This window comes from Epinephelus moara, chromosome 11, assembly GCF_006386435.1.
Source record: "Epinephelus moara isolate mb chromosome 11, YSFRI_EMoa_1.0, whole genome shotgun sequence".
NCBI lineage: Eukaryota > Metazoa > Chordata > Actinopteri > Perciformes > Serranidae > Epinephelus > Epinephelus moara.
In genome coordinates, this window is record NC_065516.1 from 33,038,231 (window position 1) to 33,059,000 (window position 20,770).

Genomic DNA, 20,770 nt, shown 5'->3' on the forward strand with positions numbered 1-20,770 from the left:
GGATGAATTTTACACATCAAAATGCCACAATATTGCACTGGGTGACATGTTCATTCATTATAATGAACACATGCTGTAGTTTGTTTTGACTCAGTGCCAAATACACAGTATTACTGCCTGATTTACTTGCAAGAGCATCAAATGCATGTTAATACGCAGCTGAAAATAGTCCCATACAAATTCATAAATACCTCCTGTTTGAGTAACTTTTGCTAAAAAACTCTGTGACCAGCTGTTCAAGCAAATTATTGAACCACCAAAGGTTTTTCAAGATTTCCATTTTCAGTACAGCCAGTGAGCTGGGGGGAGCCACACAGACCTGGTCGGGACTTCAAAAAATATTGAGAGGACTAGGACATTGTTTTTGTTTTTTTTATGGGCTTTGTTGACAATATGAGAAATATGGAATAACACCAGTCATTTCCTGTTTCTTTCTCTGCTGCTCTCAGCTTCTGTAATTTGCAGTAGTCAGTCGCAGCAAAGTATGAACAAGCAGTTTCTTTGAGTAATTCCATCATGTGCATGCTAATGTTTATCCTGAGCGGGGGTGAAGAATGGAGGAGAGGGGCTGTTTGTCCAAATCCCCTGACAGAGATCTGAGTGGGGTTTAGTGAGTGAGCATTGATCTCCTTTCTCCCTCATTTAAGACTGTTAACGTGCCTTTAGAACGACATTTAATGTGCAAATCCCCCATCAGCTCAGTTCATGCATCCGAACTCACTGAACCTGCTACACACACTCACACACATGCGTCCACTGGCTACTGATATCAGGAAACTCTGCTGTCGAACTGAATGTTAATAATACTCACCAGGGAGGCATTGAAGTTTAATCTTCTCTGTGACTAAACATGATTTTACCCTCTGCTGGGACAAATCATTATCATGCTGCTGTTTTTGACCAAAAAAAATGTTGGGATAGCATCACAGACTCATTTTCCTCAGATCATTTTCGAGCTTCACTGCTGAGGCACAATTACACCCGATTATAAGAGATCTACTTTTGCAGAAATTACATTAACTATTGTCTCCCTGAGGCCACCCCATTAGCTGGATCATGCTAGGTCGATAATGTCAGAGCCTCGGCGCGTGCTCTCATCTCATCTCTTGAGAGATGGAAGGTCAAAATGCATTTATGATGTCCTCGCAAGAAACTGTTGCCAAAAATCCCCTTGGGTGCTCTTGATAAAGCAACAGGAAACCGATTTGTATTATGATGTGATGTATTATGCAATAACTGTTAAAACACAGTTTATTCAGGCTTTCCTCACAGAAGTCCAGGATGGTACAGATGCATCTCTGTTATATGCAAAGTCAGAAAGGTCATGTGGCTGAGGTTGCTATGGCCACAACCAAGACCTACAATGGTAAGAGGAGCAAAACGATAAATCCCACAGCCATAAACTGCACATCTGAGCGAGGTACAACCCATGCTGACAGTGATGGCCAAATGAAGCTTCATGAAGCATTTTCTTTATTTTCTGAGCCCACTAGATGATGCTTTATGTTCAACAAAAGGTTGAAAGTAGTGATGGCCAAATGAAGCCTCATGAAGCATTTTCTTTATTTTATGAGCCCACTAGATGGTGCTTTATGTTCAACAAAAGGTTGAAAGTAGTGATGGCCAAATGAAGCCTCATGAAGCATTTTCTTTATTTTCTGAGCCCACTAGATGGCGCTTTATGTTCAACAAAAGGTTGAAAGCACACTGAATTGCCATTCTTTGGGCCTCTCTCTTTAAACCATGAGCGCCATCTAGTGAGCTCATAAAATGAAGAAAATGCTTCATGAGGCTTCATTTGGCCATCACTAGTTGAAAGCACACTGAATTGCCATTCTTTGAGCCTCTCTCTTTAAACCATGCAATACAAAACTCATACAATGCTTTATATGATATCTAACAAATTAGTGCCCCATTAAAGACGCTGTCACTTTATGTACTCAATGTAAAGATTAGGTGTAATCAGGTGTTTTCACGTTATGTAATTAACATAAAGTTACATAGGTTAGGTTTAGGCTAGTCTTTATATACAGACTCTACATTCAGTGAATGTAGAGTCTGTAGGCAAACCCCGGAGATCTTGCCTCCGGAAGAAGAGCGGAAGAGCCCTGGTTTCCGGTTGTAGGCTGTTTGTAGTCCGTGTGATATTGACCAATCACGTTTGAGCCGGCTGCAGTTGTTGCAAGGTTAAACGCTCCGTGCAGTGAACTAACGAGGTGCAACATAATTGGCGTCACTGCAAACTCTGAATCCATTGCAATGGTTCAGCATATTTACTTATATATAAATGGAAGTCGGAAACGGAAATTCGCCACCTCTGCCCAAATCAAACCGGAATGCCAAAAAATCAGGGGTCTGCCCCCAGAGGCTGTATCGCCGTCTGCCGGAAGTCAGACACCGAATACAGCCGATGGGTTCCGAGAATGGGTTTAGGCAAGTAAAGTTGTGCAGGTTAGGTTTTTGCAAGAAGACTTAAGTTACGTACATTAGGTTTAGGAAAGTAAAGTTACATTGGTAAGGTTTAGGAAAAGAATCATGGTTGGGTGTAAATAAGCAGATACACCACACACAAGAGGGCTTTCTTCAGTCTTTATTTGAAATGTAGGTTACATAGGTTAGGTTTAGGAAAAGAATCATGGTCAGGCATTTACATGTTACGTACGTAACGTAAAGTTACGTAGGTCAGGTTTAGGAAAATGAAGTTACGTTGGTAAGGTTTAGAAAAAGAATCATGGTTAGGTGTTTTCATTTCATGTACTTAACTTAAAGTTACGTTGGTTAGGTATAAGAAACCAAAGTTACATAGGTTCTGCATTGACGCAGAGCCTACAGCGCAGGTATGGTGAGCCCGGTCTCACTCCTAAGTCGTCGAAATCCGGCACTTCGGCAGTGATTTGCGGCATCAGAAGCTAACGAAAAAAGGTGTCCTTGAACGTTGGCATGATACGCGGCCGGTTGTCAGTCTAGTTTACCGGATATCAGGCGGAAATACGGCGGAACAAGGACGAAAGTTAAGGCAGCAAAAGGGGCAGGCAGGGAGGGTGGTGGATGGGTCCAACAATCAAAGCCAAACCCTGTTCTTTTTCCAAAACCTAATCACGTGCTTTTGTTGCCTAAACCCAACCATGTGTGTTGTTGAAGGAAAAAAAACATCAATCGCTGTGTTGTACAGATGTAGTACACTTTTTTTTTGAAAGAGACTGTAATATAAGTATATCTTTAAAGAAGAGAACTTGACACGGTGTCCCAAAACATCAACAACCATCGCACCCAGGGTGGACGTGGAAAGTCAATGACCAAATGTCGATTTGTGACGAGGCCGGAGTGAGATTGAGTTGGCATGGCAAAACACCGCACACACAAGAACAACCAGCTGATGACGACAGACCACCTCCATGTTTTTTTGTCTTTCTCCTTTTTTTCTAAAGTCCTGTTTGATCTCTGAAGTTTCTGTGAGATACCCGTCTGTTTTGTGCGTTCTTACGATTAAAATATTAAAAGTTGGTTAAATCTTTTATAATGTCTGTGGTCCCCTACTGTTTTAAAATCAGTTAAGACTTGAAAATGCTTTAGTGTGCGCCAGGCTTGAACACTGTCCCCGCAAAGATAAGATAATCCTTTATTAGTCCCACAGTGGGGAAATTTGCAGTGTTACTGCAGCAGACAGTGGGGACAGTGTGAAAAGAAGAAGCATCAGTAAAAACAAAAAGCAATATACAATAAATAAGTTAATGGTAAACATACGAAATAGAAGTAGATAGACTGGATGGCTGTATTCACATCACTGCACATAGTAATATTGATATTGCACATGAGTGAAGACTGTCAGTTTGGTCGATGTAGACTACTGGGAGCAGTGTTGGTTATAAAGCCTGACAGCAGCAGGAAGTATCTCTCCTTCGCACACTGAAGGATCTGCCCAGTGCTGTCAGAGTGTCCTGCATGGGGTGGAACATGTTCTCCATCAGGAATTAAAGTTTAGCCATCATTCTCCTCTCTCCCACCACCTCCACAAAATGGTTTTATTCTTTTTGAAAAACGTAAAAATTACGCACAATAGCTGTAGTTTTATTAGTTTTCCCTACACAGAAGTGAATTTAAATTTCAGTTTGGCTTCAAAAATGTGATGTTAATGCTTTGTATTGTCAGTTATACTTATTTTTGTATGTTTTCTGTCACAGTCTGTGTGTAATTGTTTTACAACTCTTGGCCGTGTTTGTCTTTCTAAGGAAATTCCCTAGAACTTACAGTAACTTCCTGATGTTGCTGTCACTCAGGATTGCTACATCTATGACCACTGCCTTGGTTAGTCATCACCAGTTTGTCAGTCTGGATCTGGAAGTCCCACAGGATCTTAGCTCGGTCTTTCTCCATCACCTTGATGGACAAGAGCAGAGAATGTGGGACTGTTGGAATATCTATCTATCTATCTATCTATCTATCTATCTATCTATCTATCTATCTATCTATCTATCTATCTAAGGCCTCCCCACCAAACTCATCAACAGACAGCAAATCATTCAGAACTTGGCCGCCCGGATCACCACCTGCACCAAATCATCTGACCACATCACCCCTGTTCTCATCCGACTTCACTGGCTCCCTGTACAATACCGCATCCACTACAACAACCTTCTCCTCACCTACAAAGCTCTCCACAATCTAGCCCCCACTTACCTCTGTGACCTCCTTCAGGAATACAGTGCTAACCACCGCACTGATGTGCAGCCTGGTTTGAGGACTTATTGACTTCAGTACAAAAGAGAAAGTAGTTCGAATGGAATCTGTTCACAGTGAGGAATGTTTCTGGAACAATGGTGCTGTTTGACTTTTCAATGCTGTGAGCACGGCAAATGGAAGCCTTTACTGTAGGCGCCATTCATGGCTTTGTTGTGTTGACATCTGCAATTTCCATCTTTCACTGTCAGGTTTCGTTCTGACTTTCTTGAGTCAACAACCGTTTCTTGCAATCTAAAAAAAAAAAAAAAGGATTCATTCATCCACGTAGAATCATGAACTCCCTCACCTTCCTTTTATATGCTGACAGTGACTGAATCATCAGCACATTTCACAGCAGTATGCTGTATGTCTAATTTCTTACAGTAACTGCTATGGCAACTGCAATGTGTGAACAATAAAGTCTGGATGTGAGCCAGTGAATGAGTGAAACTAAAGGATATTATCTACCATCATACCCAAGCTTATGTTGCACCATTCAGTTAAGATATGGACATGATACAACTACCCAAAATCATACCACAGTGGCAAAACTGAATTGGCTAAGAAAATACCCTGGAAACATTGCAACATGCATGTTGTTATGTCACTGTGTCTGACACACTCACTGAAGGGGGTGTTTTGAGGGAATGATGAATATCCTGCTGACAGCTTGCAAAATTTTGTTTCAAACCTCAAACCTCTATTTTACATTTATGCAACATGAAGAATAAACCATATTAGATGAGAACACCACAAAAGTAAATGTAGCACAAGATATACAAAAAGGGGTTGAAGGTTGAGGCAGTGTTATAGACAGATATACATTCTCAGGCTGAATCCAATTGTCCACCCTCTGGAAATGCGACCTGAGCCCTTGCGGACTTCAGGCCTATGAGTCCCATCAGAAGATCTTTTTTTGTTGTGTTTTGACCACTTTTCTAGCGTTTACATTTGGCATTACACTGAGCAACCTATAGGATAGGCTGCAGTAACACAATGCATTTTGATTCCCCTCTACAGCCCATGTTTCTATATATTTCTGTATCATGATGTTGTTGAATATTATTTTTGGCCGACCCGATTCAAGTACTGTTTTAATAGTATACAGTAACTGTTTAAAGCCCCTACAAGGAACTTTCATTTTGAGTTGATTGTGGCGACCCTGTGGACAAAAGCGGTAGTGTTTTGCCGGAATGAAGCCTACATTTCCCATGAGCTCTAGCGCGTATTGTTGTAAAGACGCTTACCTGGCTCGCGCATGTGTTTGTTTTGGGGATGAATGAAACAACAAGACGGGAAAACTTTGCCCCCGCTCCTATCGGGGATCCCAGCTCACCTCTGCCTCGCCTCTTTATTTCTCTGCACTCGCTGGACCCTGTCGACGCCTGGCTGGTACCTGTTGTCGGCTCGGATGAGGTGTTCCAACCCCGCGGCCCCTGCTCTCCTCGTCCCCGCTGGCGCGGGGTGAATCTGCGCAACCTGCAGCCTCTTTGTGTGGCTCCCCACACAGCTAACGCCGTGGACCCGCTGGCTCCTGCCAGGATTGGGCTGGTAAATGCTAGATCGCTAGCAAACAAAAGGTTTATCCTGAAGGATTTCCTGACTTCCCGAGGATTGGATTTTCTCTGTGTGACTGAGACGTGGCTGACTGTTGGTGAGTCCAGTGCTTTCACAGAACTTTTACCTGATGATTGCTGCTATTTTAACTCCCCGCGGACGTCGGGTCGAGGAGGAGGAATAGCAACTATTTATAAATGTAGTCACTAGTCACTATAAATGTAAGCAGCTAGGTAAGATGACGTGTGCCGTCTGAGTGCCGCAAATCGTTTCGTCCTGGAAGCGACCTGGGGCGGACCCGGAGACAGTTTCCTAAAGGTATGGATATACACTATATAGAAATAGCTTATCTTCACACTGATGGTCTCATTTGCTGTTGTAGGTCACACACAGACATCAGCAGAAACGAGAGACTTTTGCATATCCAGTTAAAAGTTCCTTGTAGCAGCTTTAACATACACATACAATTTGTTTTTTTAGTCAGCTATTGAAAAAAACAAAAAAAACTTCCACGTATTGCGATGAACTGGACAATTAAATCAGTGAAGTCTGCAACCCAAGCAGACCCTCTGGAAGTCTGCAGGAAGTCCACTTTAGGCCCCTTGTGGACTGGTTGTGGATTTTGACAGCCCTAAGCACTCCCAGACTTCCTGGGAACGCAACCACAAAGTCTGCAAGTTTGATGAAGTGCGGACATTTGGATTCGTCGTCGCTCCCAGCTGTCAGTGGCCCTTCGAGTCAAACTATGACGCACTGCGTACCCCTCCAGCGTTAGTTTTTAATGCTCTGGGATGTTACATCAGTTTAGGGTTGTTAGTGAACTTCAGTTTTCACAGGACATGTAAAGTTTCCACTTGTTAAGTAGTGATGGCCAAATGTAGCATTATCTTTATTTTCTGAGCCCACTAGATGGCGCTCATGGTTTAAAGAGAGAGGCTCAAAGAATGGCTTTCATCCTTTTGTTGAACAAAAAGCGCCATCTAGTGGGCTCATAGAATAAAGAAACTGCTTCATGAGGCTTCATTTGGCCATCACTATTGTTAAGTGCATACAGTGGCTTTTCAAAATAAAATTCCAATATATTTTAACTTTGGTTTTAGATTTGCTTTCTTTGCTTCAGGCAACAAAAGCACACGGTTAAGTTAAGAAAAAAAACATCTGCAAGTCTCGAGTCAGGTCCAAAAAGGACACAAGTGGTGACCTGCAAATCTCGAGTCAAAACCCAACTCAGGACCTGAAAGGACCCAGGTCATGACCTGCAACATGGTTTGGTGTAAAGGAAGTACGTTTGTTCCTAGCAAAATGAAGCAAACATCCCTAGTGTGGTATGCTAGACTAGCATATTATGCTACGCAGTTGTTAAAGTCACTCGGTTGATTCTTGGTTTCACACAGGACATGGACATCGATCTCCTGGTGAAAAGTTTTGTTTGACCCGTCCACCACAAGTGGACTTTTATGCTCTTTATACCACACTAGTTGTCAAAAAATGACCCTGTCCGGAGCGTCTCAAACCGATGCTAAGGGTGCCTCTCTGCGTCGGTGTCTGAAGGCGATGGCCAATACCCAAGTGTTGTTATTTGATGAGTTGGGAGTGCTGCAGTAGTCAGTGTAAGTTCTCTGGCAAATTGAACCTTTACAACATTTGTAGCAGCCAAATGCAAAATCATCCAGCAGCAAACTGGCAAATGATTCCCACGGCTGTAGAACCATATCTCAGAGTATTATAAACAGATGTGCAGTATTTGGCCTCAAAGGTCATAGAAATATTACTCAAACTAGACGTCCTGGGTCGTATTCCATCACCACACTAGTACCTGAAGTATCACACTCCTACCAACACAGACTCCTGCTTTTTCTTGAGGGGTCTGAACACTTGATGAGGCAAAGTGCAAGAAGAGAAGTCAGGATGACAAATTAAATGGACAGAGATAATTTCTGACCTTTCCTTCTGAGTCATGCAGGGAGAGATAACATATATGATGAAACTAATTCCAGGTGCATGAGAGCTTTTAGTGGGAGTCTCTTTAGCACTCCAAAAGTCACAACCTTGTCTGAGAGCCGTTGACTGGTCTTTATCAAACACATGTAATAAGTTAGCCTGTGGTCCTCTGCAGAAATTTGCTACTTGGTGGTGCTGACTTCTCTAATTCTCAACACTGTTTCAACATCAAGATTGTCATTTCAGTTGGGTGTGTGTGATTTCACATTAACACGTGTTTCAAACAGATGCACTTGCTCCGTCTGTGTGAAGACAGACAAAGCAGTCCAGGGAGGAGACTGTGGCTCTATGGGTGTGTTGATACAGTATGCTGCGCTTACAGCCAATCACTCCCCCTTACACACACTCACACACATACTTCTGTGGTACTTCCTCAGCTGGCTGACTTATCATGGAGTGACTTGAGCTCACTGTGAGTCAGACAGCTCTGGCCTTCAGAGTCAGACAACAAGCAGAAGCGTCTCTGCTGGCTAGGCGGTAAGTCAGCTCAGCTTAGCATGATCCTCATTCCCACAAACATCTGCTTTTATTTCCTGTGCTCCTCTGAGATTCTCGGTTAAAGGCAATGTTTTGCAGCTCTGCTTATTTGCATGGCTTACAGAGGCTCACATGCAGAATTTTATAGTTCATACACCTTAAAGCTTTTCTAAAGGATTGATCATTTATCTTTTCAAATTCATGCACACTGCATCATGTTGTAAATGTTATGTTTGACGCTGCTTTGTTGTTTCTGGCAGATTGTCCTCCTAACATTTAAGATGGATACTGAAACTACAACATATGATTACGACTACGAAACATCCAGCTATGAGCAGCCCCACACCTCACCATGTAATTTTAACAATGTCAACTATCTTGGAGCCCAGCTATCCATCCTCTACTACTTTATGTTTGTCCTCAGTGTCTGTGGCAATGGGCTGGTCCTGGTCATCATCCATCGGTGAGTGGACCAACAAAAACTCTAAGGCTGCCTTTACACTACCATGTCTTGATGCCCAATTCCGATTTGTTGCCTATATCCAATTTTTCCTGACTGCTGTTTACATGTTCTATTCACCTTATTTTTAACGGAAACATGGAGGCAAAACAGAACTTCCATTTTTTTTTTTCGACACTTCAGTCCAGCACTCTTGACCACTGTGTAAATGTCCCACGGTATTTGCTACAGTGACATTATGTGTAAATGTCCCACGGTATTTGCTACAGTGACATTACTGCGCGCATGGAAATATTTACATTACTGAAAACAATTTTAAGGACTAACTTTAAATATTTGAAGTTAATCGTTAAAGAATAAATCAGCTGGAAAGCTGGCGCTGCTCCACATAATTTAAAAGGTAACTTAGCCTACACAGAGCGGTGGAAATGTCCGTGCAGCTGCAGATGTGGATTGCCAGGAAATATCCAATCTGTCTGTTTAGATTACAGACCTATTGGCAGATATCTGATTCATATCTGATATATTTCCACATATGAAGGAGGCCTGAATCTGATCTGACAATATCCGATATCATGCGTTTTTTTTCCTGTTTACACGTTCATGTTACAGATCCGATCTGTGCCACTTGAGAGGAAGAAATCGGTATTGGGCCACTTGAACCATGTAGTGTAAAGTAGGCTTAAGTCTACATGAAAACACCGAGAACACACTCGGTGTTTTCAGAAAGGCAGAAAAATAAAATGTGTATTTTACAATCTTGACACATTCACAAGTCACTTGTGGTTCATTCAGAATGGGCCAGTGTCCCACTTTTGGACCACGACCCACCAGTTGGACACCACCGTTCTAAAGTACACACATTTACTATAACTTGGGAATTACAGTATCATATATATACATTACTAGGTACTAATTAAAGGTTGTGTGTGTGATATTCAGGGCATTTACGTAGCAAAAAAATTACTATTTGCCATGTAAATATATATAGTGGAGTTATGGTGTCCTTCCATGTTAATGCATGTGTGTTTTCCACTGGCCACCTCATCGCTGCCGCTTTGTACTGTGCTCATACGGCGGTTACCAGTGATATCGGGACGTTATTGTCTCAAAAGTAAAGCACCTGCCCTCTGGTAGTGATGGCCAAGTAAAGTATTTTCTGAGCCCACTAGATGGCTCTTTTTGTACAACAAAAGGTTGAAAGCACACTGAACCCCTTGTTAACAACTTTAGCTCTGTCAGCACTGTTACCGTAATTTAGCACTGTTTAAGGAGTTAGTACTGTTAGCTGCTAGCTATGTTGAGAACTGTGTCCAGAAAAATTCAAACACCCAGAGTTTTGTGAAGAGCCGCTTTAAAGTTGTAAGGTGTAACATCTCAGTCGTGGTTGATAATGCAACACTTGTGGTTACTGAAGTTAAGTGCTGTGTAATGCTACAGGAAACACCTCTTGTGCAGCTACTTTGTCAAAAATACAGCATCAAAAGAGTTACATGTTTACAGAGCAGCCATACAAAGTGATGTGGTAGCCTGATGCAAGGGCGTCCACTGTAGTGGCTTTACACAAAAACGACTTTTTAAATAGCTGTCCACTGTAGTGACCACTATGCGGTAAAGGGCTAGTATACTGGGTAGTTTGAGTTTAATGTTGCCCTGGTATGAACAAAATTTTATGGAGCAGGCATAATATCTACAGGCTAACAGGCTAACAGGCACCGAGTCTACTGTTTGACTCCATGAACAAATCTAGCAACTCCAACTGCGGAGTACGAGCAGCGGAGTGTGACTATTTCCTGGAGGCCAGTGCAAACCTGGTACAAATTGAACCTGCAAAAGAATCAGTCGGAACAAATTGTTCATTTATGTTTATTAGCTCACTGTGCTTTGCTCTTCCCTCTTCTTGTTGCATCACTCCCTTGCAAAGATCAACACAGACCCACTGAAGAATGCCAAATGTTTTGAAGGCACATTTTTGATTGCAGTCAGCACAAACCTGGACAAATACAGGCGTCTTCAAATTAAAAACCACCCCATGTTTTGCCATGTGGAGCAGCAGCAGTGGGAAGTGTTCGGTTCCTGTTAGCAACAACTTAATTCAGCTCTGACATAGATGTGAGATAGTAAACAGTGAGGCTGATATCAAAGAAATCAAATTACAAACACAATGACAGTACAGAGCCAATGCGGAGATGGCGGACCCCGCCACTAACAATGAAAACAACTGTAAAGAGAGTTAAAAACCAGGTCTCTCTTGAGAGTCCATGTCTTAATGAGATTACATGTTTAAATTAAGGTTAAATAAAATAAAAAATAACAACAGAATGTAAATACACAAATGCAAATCTGGAGTGTTTCTATAATTCTGTTTTTTTAATGCAATTGAAGCTGTATTTTAGGAGCATAGTTTAACTACCCTATTAAATGAGTAGACAAAATATCAGTTTGTAAAATTACCTTCACATACAAATGATTTTCAACTCCTTCAGCCAGAAAAATGTAAAGAGAGATTTTAAAGGATTTAGTCCACTTGCTGTATTCGACTCTGACATTTGGGAGGCAGAATGTACAGAGCAGTTCTATGACAGGCTTCAGTTCTACACCATTTGGGGCACAGGTGGATATGACTGGAGATGTCATCAGGTTGTCAGAAAAAAGACACACTGGGAGAGCATGAGATGGAGTCATACCAGGAGCTTCTTATGCTTGTGTCCACAGAGGGAGGTGTACAGTAGCTATCCAGCAGCTAAAGTTCCTCTCTCTTTGTGCCCCCTGAGTTACCTCCACTCTGTCACTGTCTGCCAACTCTGCTTCCTCCACCCTGATCTCCACCACTGTTCTCTCTACCTTTGTGAGCAAACAGTTTTTGGTGGTCATGGAAACACAAATGACAATGTCAGAAATGAGCGCAGCAAAGTGTCCCCGGGCCTCGGACTGTAAGGAGTGTTTATAATGCAGTATGTTATATCGGGTTGAAGAGATGCTATGTCGGCTGCACGCTGACAGGGTGAGAGCTGTTTCTATGGCTCCATTCAGAGCTCAGAAATTATAACTGAAAACTGTAAACTGGCCTCATTTTCTTTTTTCCAACACTGCTTTAGTGCAGTTTTTCCAACCATGGTAAATACTGAAATTAAATTCAATCAATATCTTTATTATTCCTTGATTTATTGACATCTGAGAATAGAGGTTGTGATTCACTGCAGCAGGAAATGTTTGCTTTGTGTAGTGTAGTGTAGTGATAATTCACATTTATAACACCCTTCAGGGTTCTTGAGGGGGATTTAAAGTTAGATAATAGCTGCTGCGCAGCGATGGGTCGGTCCGGGCATTTTTAGGCAATTCTGAGCAACAAGCAGAAGAATTGGAAGACATTTAGGAATTTAGCAACACAATCTGCCTTTTGCATCAGCTGAGGCTTGAACTCACACCCTCTGAGACTCAATTTCTATCTCACTGAGCTAATTAGCCAGTGACAATTCATGTGTAGCTTCACAAATTGACTAAGCCAGACGTGCAGGTTTAGCAGCCATCCATGCATGGAAAAGCAGATTTCAAACCACTGTAAAAAATTCAGTTATTAAGACAAAAATCTGAAAATACACATATTGCATCTAGACAGCATGGAGATGTTGGTAATTTATTTTAACAATGATTGATTTGCTCCATACGTGAAAAACTGATGTTTAAAATTGCCATTTTTACATTGACTCCAATTGTTCACATTAGAGCAAAATTCAAAATGCTGTCAAAAATTCAGTTTTTGAGATAAAATTCTGAAATTTGCCACACATCATCTACCATGACTCTAGAATTTTGTCATTTTTTCATGAACATTGAAGATTTATTTAGCAAGAATTTGCATGTATATGTTTACAGTACCGTTTACAGTCAAACATTTTGATGCACTGTAGGCTCAATTTTTGATAAATCGAAAATCTGAGAAACCTAGTTTTTGTAGGACAGTCTGAAGATGCTCTGTAGCAAGTCTGGTGTCAATTGATGAAAGTATGTAAGTATGATTTCCTTGGAAGAAGAAGAAGAAAGAAGAAGAAGAATACCTAGGATTACAATAGTGTCCCTAAAAATGAAAGCAGATCAAAATAAGTAATATTAAAAAATCATATATAAATCATTTAAAAATAATGTTTCACCCCAGAATTAGAATTAGTGTGTTGATAAGTGATAATTTTAAGGGTTCTTTTTGGCAGGACATGATTTGTCCCAACTCTTAAGAATGGGTGGTATACAGATGTTCTCACACTGTCACCCAAATACAGCTGTGTGCAGGTTATTTAAATTGATTGGTTGGTTCCAGTCCAACAGCTTCAGCAGGTTTCTAAAATATAAAGAAACCACCTCAAGTCAGCGTGAACCATCAGTGTCAAAAATGCCAGCATTTAGTCTTCTTCTCTACCTAACTGTTGAAATGATCCCCTCCTAGGTTTGAGAAGCTGACCACTGTGACCAACATCTTGCTGCTGAACCTGGTGGTGTCCTCCCTGATCTTCATGAGCAGCCTTCCCTTCTGGGGAGTCTACTTGCAGCTCTCCTACTGGAGCTTCGGCCAGGCCATGTGCAGGATTGTCGGCACCGTCTACTATCTGGGCTTCTACAGTTCTGTCCTCTTTCTTACTCTTTTGACCTTCGACCGACACCTTGCAGTTGTGTACTCCTTGACTGCGTCGCAGGTGAGGGGTCGAAGCTATGCGGTAATCTCTTGCGCTGTGGTGTGGCTGGTCAGCGGCCTGGCGTGCATCAGACCGATGATTATCCACACCACTTTTACATTGATGAATACGACATACTGTCAGGACTATCCTGCTTTAACTTTAAAGTCTATTGATGTGGAACTGCTGAGAAAATGTGGATTTTACATTCAGCTTATCCTTTTCTTGATCTTTCCTCTGGCTGTTATTATCTACTGCTACGTTAGGATTGCTATCACTGTCATGACATCCAAGATAGTTACCAAGTTCAAGACAGTAAGGTTAATATTTGTCATTGTCCTGATGTTTTTCACATGCTGGACGCCATACAACATTGCACTGATGATGCAAGATAAAGCCACTGGATGTGAGCAAAAGAAGAAATGGGCTTATGCTCTTGAAGTCACTCGCATCATGGCCTACATTTACTTTTGCATCAGTCCCATCTTCTACACATTTGTTGGGAAAAAGTTCCAGAACTATTTCAGACAGCTGCTGGTGACTCGTTTCCCGCAGTTAAAGAAGCATGTGTCGGTCAGTCAACAAAGCAGAACCAACATGTCCACAAAAAGTACACGAAATGAGCTTTGACTTCCTGGGTTAAAAAAATACCGGTATCAATCAATATCTACACTTTGGTAAGCTATGTTGCTCATAGTTCTCAAGCCATTTTGTAAGTTGTCCAGTCCAAATTGAAGCTCCTGTCACTATTTGTCGTCATGGAACAAAAAAAAAAAGTTGACTAGAGAAGTACGTTTAGATGAGATACAAGGAAAGATGGTTCTCTACAGAAAACCACATCACTCCTGCACTGTAAATACAAATTGTTTTACCTTTTGAAGCCTAATGGAAAGGTTCAATCGTGATGCTCCAGTGATTTGTAAGGCTTGATCTTGTTTGGCTTTTCTGCTGTGGTCGTTCATTTACAGATAGGTTTTGCTAACATACAGCCCTCTGTTGGTCAGAAGGTTGATGAATGAAGCTCTACATTAATCAAGATCTGTATGCTGAGTGGCAATTTTTAACTTCCCGTGCCAACATTTCTGTGCAGACAGCCATGGTGTCGTGTCCCAGAGTTCTATGTTCCCCAGCTCTATCTGCTATTAAAATGACTCATTAAGGAGATTTTATGTTCTCAGCAATGTCTTTCCCAATCACTCACCTACATTTTATAACCTTTACTGGTATTATAATCCTTGAAAAAATCTATATCCCTTCATTGCTTTGCAATATGAACTACAAAGCTAGCCATTACCGAGATTAAGATGTAATTTGAGTGCTCCAGGGATGACGTTTTTCTGAAGGCCAGTGTGGATGTTAGCCTTGTTTCCCTCGTCATAAAAGTTTATGGAATTTCTCCATTGGATTTTGAATTATTGCGGAATATAATCTCCTACATGTTTATTTCATCAAGAAAATCTTTACAATAAATGATATGCTATAAACAAACTACAGCACAGTCGCATGGTTTCATGTCGCCGCCACAACAAGGCTGTAAAGGCGTGACCTTCTGTAGCCTCAGTTAGCCACATGTCAGCAAGACATGTAAAAGCTTCACAATGACGTATTTTATGACGTAGAACAAATCGTGAAGCTCTCTTAAGCTTGTGTTAACCACAGACCTTATTTAAGCCATCTAACCAAAAACCATAAGTGCTAAATCATAGGCAGCTGACTTCTCAGGCCTCTTGGACGAGAGGTGAAACATCTTCAAGAAACTCAAGCAACTCCAGTTGCCTACGATATAGCGCTTAAGATTACCGTGACCTGGGTGATTGAGAATCTTCACCTACATCTAACCTAAAATCCATTCAAAAACACTTTGACTTAGAGACGAGGAAACTAGTAAAATGCTAACTCATTTACATGTTTTAGGACTCATTCCTGGGGCACTCCATATTAGGAGACATAGGAATCTGGCGACATAGAACCTGGGAACGTGGGATTGACCCCAATGTGGGTACGGTTATTAAAGGGATAGTGCACCCAAAAATGAAAATTCAGCCATTATCTACTGCAGAGCTACAGGCTACAATGAGGCGAAAAACTGAGTTCAAATGATGTTTTTCCAAACAGCTTTTTATGTCGGGGCTTCAGGACACTTGGATCACTACGGACGAGCAGTATGGAGATATTTTGTGGTTTCAATTCTGTGTTTTTGGACGTTTGAATCTGGGGCGCCATCAGCCTCCATTAGGTGGAGTTGTGTTGCTACCTCCTCTCCCCTTGGATCTCCACAAGTGTGGTGAGGACTCTAAAACTTCACCTGAGCCTCCCTCGGCATATGGGTGAGTAGATAATGGCTGAATTTACATTTTTGGGTGCACTATCCCTTTAACTTGTGGAATAATATGGACATGAACTCCAGTCTCCCACATGAAAGAGATGCTATTTGTGTCCATCCGTCACCTCAAAAGAGCACACTCTCACTCCTTGCTTCTGTTAAGCTACATTAAGTGCAAACTATTTCTTGTATCGGCAGTGAATGTCGGCACTAGACATAAATGATGTGATGCAGATTTGTTCAGCATGGACGTCATTAGTAAAGTTACTGAACCTACAACTGTATTATGTGCACCTCCTGAAAACTGTGACTACACATCGTGGCTATGGCGGCTAAAGAGATACCATGTGGCGAACTGTAATTGGTCACTTTGGTCCGCTTGAGTTTTCTACTAAAAGTCTGCACTGCCAGTAGAGATTTTTGATATTGAAGACAAAATTAAAGAAGTTGAACAAAGACAGACTTGTGCAACCAACCATATATAGCGTGCTTCTCCAAGACAATGATTCAAGTGTGCACACTCATTGTCCAGTCATTTTCCACATGGTCTTGAGCCTGCAAACAGCTGTTTGTGACTATATTTGTTCAGATTTTGTAAATGTTTTAATCTTGTATTGATTCCTACATTATTACCTTTTAAAGATGTGACTTTATAATGAATCACGCCCTTTGTAAAAAGAGCTGATTATGATGTAATATACTGATTCATTTCTTGTCTGGTGAAGTTTTATTTCAAGCACATTGTACATGGAAAGAAAACAGTGAGGAGGCTGCACCAAAAAAGGGGAGTTAAAAGCTTAATGTTTTGCTGTTTTTTGTTTGAGTTTGCTCTTGCACGTGCTCATGTAAATGTACACTGTTTGATTAAATCTAATCTTTTAAGTCAGTAGGCTGCACGTTTCTCTTTTTCACACCTTTAGAGTTCTGCAACACTCAGCACTGGTTAAGGGTTGGAGTAAAGGTTCAAATACAATAATTTGATGTTCATGTCAAGAAGAGGGCACCACCTCCTGGTTACTGATCTGGACCACTGCCTGCCACATCAATAAGAATTTAAGTTAAAAAATATCTTCATGTGAACAGCTTGTCCTTGACATACTGCTTGAGTTAGTTTCCACAAACAAAATGCTGTTTTCAGTTGTAAGTTTAAAGGGTCAGTTCACCCGTCACAAAAAAATGTCAGGGCTCCTTTAGCTTTTGTACTCCACCCCCATTTTGTAGCAAAAACGCCTAAAATGACATTCTCAAATTAAAATGACTGTAGCTTCTGAACCGCTCTGACTACATGCATGCATGAGGTCTTGCCAGTAAGAAAACACTCTGAAGTTTCTTGTGAAAGTGTCAGAAACACTCTAGGTGATACAGAGACAGAGTAATGGGCCTCTGAAGTCAGTAAAAAATTGAAGATTTTGCCTAAAATAAAATAAAATATGTTTTTCAGGATGAATAACTGTCTGTGGCTTCATCTGAACAGGTAAATGACACTGTGGGGCTGTAGGCACACTATCAATGAACACTTGTTTCAAATTTGAAGAAGACTGCTCAAAGTATGACCATTCTACAGTGTTTTTACCATGAAAAGATCCAGGCGGAGCTCCAAATGACAAGTCGGTCTCTCGGCTTCAAAACAGTACTATCAGTGATCAAACAACATTCAGCCAGCTTCAGACATCGTACCTTATTGAAATCAGGTGTGATTATGATAGCTGATGTTGTTTATGACACAGAAACACCATAAAATATCACCAAATAAAGCCATATGAAACGTGAAAGTTATGATCCCACTTTCTAGACGGTATATCTCAGCCAAAAATAGTGGTAGGAGTGAGACTCTTACCTTTTATAAACCAGCTAAGTCCCCGCTATCTAAGAGCTCCGCATAAGATCACAAGTAATCCTTTAACTTTTCCCGTCGAAAAACAGCATGACATGACTTGTCACCACTCATCGTGATTTTGGACTTTGTGTGTTTAGTCTGCTCTGGTGCGAAATCCTTAGTAAATAAAAGAAAAACAATGTTATTTTTGAAAAGTCGAGAGCTTCCTGAATCCGGCAATACCAAACATCACATGGTTTGATGACGTAGTGCGCCTGGGAGATACCATTTAACAGAGGAGGAGGGGAGCGAGGATGCCGGCGTCCTGGCGGAGTTAGAGATGTGGGGAAGTTAGATTTAGGACTTTTTTTGATGCCACTTGGAATGATATTCAAGACCTATTTTACAAAACACAAAACTGAAGGAAAAGAGAATGAACCAACATCAGCTTTTTAGGGTTCAGGCACAATTTTACACAATTGTTTCTTTATAACATAAAACATGACTTGGCTTCATCTCACTCAGCATGCCTTAATTCTTATCTTGCTGAGTCTGAAAAACGTCTTGCATGAAATACACTGAGCCTTGTACGCATTGCCGTGTACAGGTTTCAGCCATGCCACAAAATCTTGGTTTGAAAGACAATTTTTGATGAATCTGCACTGAATTTACACTTCTTGTCCAGGGTACGGTGACAGCTAGCTAGCAGACAGTGGAGCCCCTGCTCTGAGCATCCTGGGAGGAAGCAAACTATGAGTGTTGTTGGTTCCGTGGTCTTCATCTGTGTGATGTTAATGCAAAGCACTTGATTAATTATATTAAAAAAAAAAAATAGATGTTAACAATTTCTTGTGACATTTGACAATACAGTACAACATCTTCGCATGTCTGAACATTTTTAACACTTTTGAAAGACTGAAGACATTTGAATACCAATTAAGGCCTTAAATTTGGATGAATGAATTCAACGCCTTTGAAGAATTTTTAGTCATTTTAAGGTACGTCCCCTCCTTTCCTAACCCTAACCTCTGTGACTTACGTTGATTACACGAATCAAATGCAACACAGTGTGGGTAACTGATATACAAATGGTCGTTTGGGGGTTAAAGTACTCCTTTATGGACAGTATAACTGCCTCTGTTCTGGACACATTTCAAAAGAGGACAAGCTTAAGGTTTTACTTGGATATCATACGTATCGTTCTATGAGAATACCTTGAAACCGCTGACGTTTTAGAATTGTAGTTAGTTAAATACTTTGATTTGTAACTTAAAATCTGCAGAACTACTGAACTTCCCATCAGCCTCAGCTGTGCTTTGTGTTGGGTGCAAATCAGCAAATGTTTCCTATTTCCTGGCAGTAGCACGTAGCAGTGCCGACCCGTTACAGATTTAAGTAGCAAAAAAAGTATCTGAAGAAAATAATTATTTGTTAATTTTTGGCCGACATTAGTTGAGAAAACTGACAACACAGTCTGCAGCTCCACGGGAAACTTTGCAGTGACACAGAGCTGGTTGAAAATCGTCAGTGTGGGCAGTGAATAAATGGTGATTGGCTTCCCAGCGTACCATGAATACACATAACTCCTTGCGCCGGTGGAAGTCCACAGACATTGATGATGCGTTTGCTGTCATCTTTCGCCAAAAGATGGTCGGGGAGCTCCAGGTGCTCGCAGCACTGGGGGAAGCCAAACATCATTCATCATAAGACACTGCACACACTGTGATGACAAAGAGCTGGTTGAAAATGGACAAAGTTCCCCTGTAAATCAATTAATGTTTAGCATTTAGCTCAAAGCTAACTACAGTGTCACAGAGCCACCAGCACAGATGTAGACAGTCTCCTTTAATTGTAATTTCTGCAGATGGAATTATAGTCACCTTCATTGTATTGAGGTGGCAAAAAACTTCGAGACATATAAAAACCTGGACAAAAACAAAAAAGTCTACATGTGAATTTTCAGTATTGAATCTGCTCTTTATTTTAAGATAAGAGAGCAGATATAGCCTGCAAATGGAAATAATGAAACCAATCATTATTTAGCTTATCGTTTCAACCATGGTTGTCAAAACCATTATTCATCATTTATTAGACTCTCTAAGTTTGGTCCTGGCATGGCTTCTGTTTTAAAGCTGTGTCAGACTACAGTCTTGCCTCAGCGCCTAATTTTTCCTTCTCTGGCACTGCTGAATTTCACCCTGTATGCTGCTCTGTGATAAATTGTAACCCAGGCTTAAATTTCTGCCATTCTTTCCACTGCAGGAGAGAGGGAGGAAAAAATCAAGCTGTCAAGAATGAATCAGGGCTTCAGCAGAAAGTAATGCTTTTAGATAAGAGGTCGTTCTCTCCATTTTTCTCTGGTATTTCATGAGGAAAACCAAGGCCAACGTTAGAGCCTGATATCATTGCAGTAAAGATAATCAGATTAAACATGTTTTGCAAACGGGGGAGGGAAAGAGGAAGTGAGGTCTTGTGCAACACAAATTCAGTAGAATCTGGGGGAGGTGTGAAATATATTTTAAAGTGATAAAGTGGACAGTTTGACACAAACGCACCTGTGTTGTTGTATTCACCTGTATAATCCAATATTTACACAGTAGTGTGAGGTATTGAAAATAACAGGTCAGATACTGAGTGTGACCTGCATGTAAACAACAACAAGCCACCAGCTCACTGTTACAGCAGCTTCCCACCGGCTGCTAGGGAGGTGACTGTGTGTGTTCTATATCATTAATCATATCAGTCATCCA

At 41.1% G+C, this 20,770-nt stretch overlaps 1 protein-coding gene across 1 annotated transcript; it reads left to right on the forward strand.

The window, feature by feature from the left end:
* Window positions 1-8,669: 8,669 nt before the first annotated feature.
* LOC126397407 (C-C chemokine receptor type 3-like) lies at window positions 8,670-17,086 on the forward strand. The gene is made up of 3 exons (XM_050056151.1): window positions 8,670-8,754; window positions 9,015-9,217; window positions 13,656-17,086. The coding sequence occupies exons 2-3, from the start codon at window positions 9,036-9,038 to the stop codon at window positions 14,509-14,511; spliced, it is 1,038 nt and encodes a 345-aa protein (XP_049912108.1). The 5' UTR covers window positions 8,670-8,754; window positions 9,015-9,035; the 3' UTR covers window positions 14,512-17,086.
* The last annotated feature ends 3,684 nt before the right edge of the window (window positions 17,087-20,770 follow it).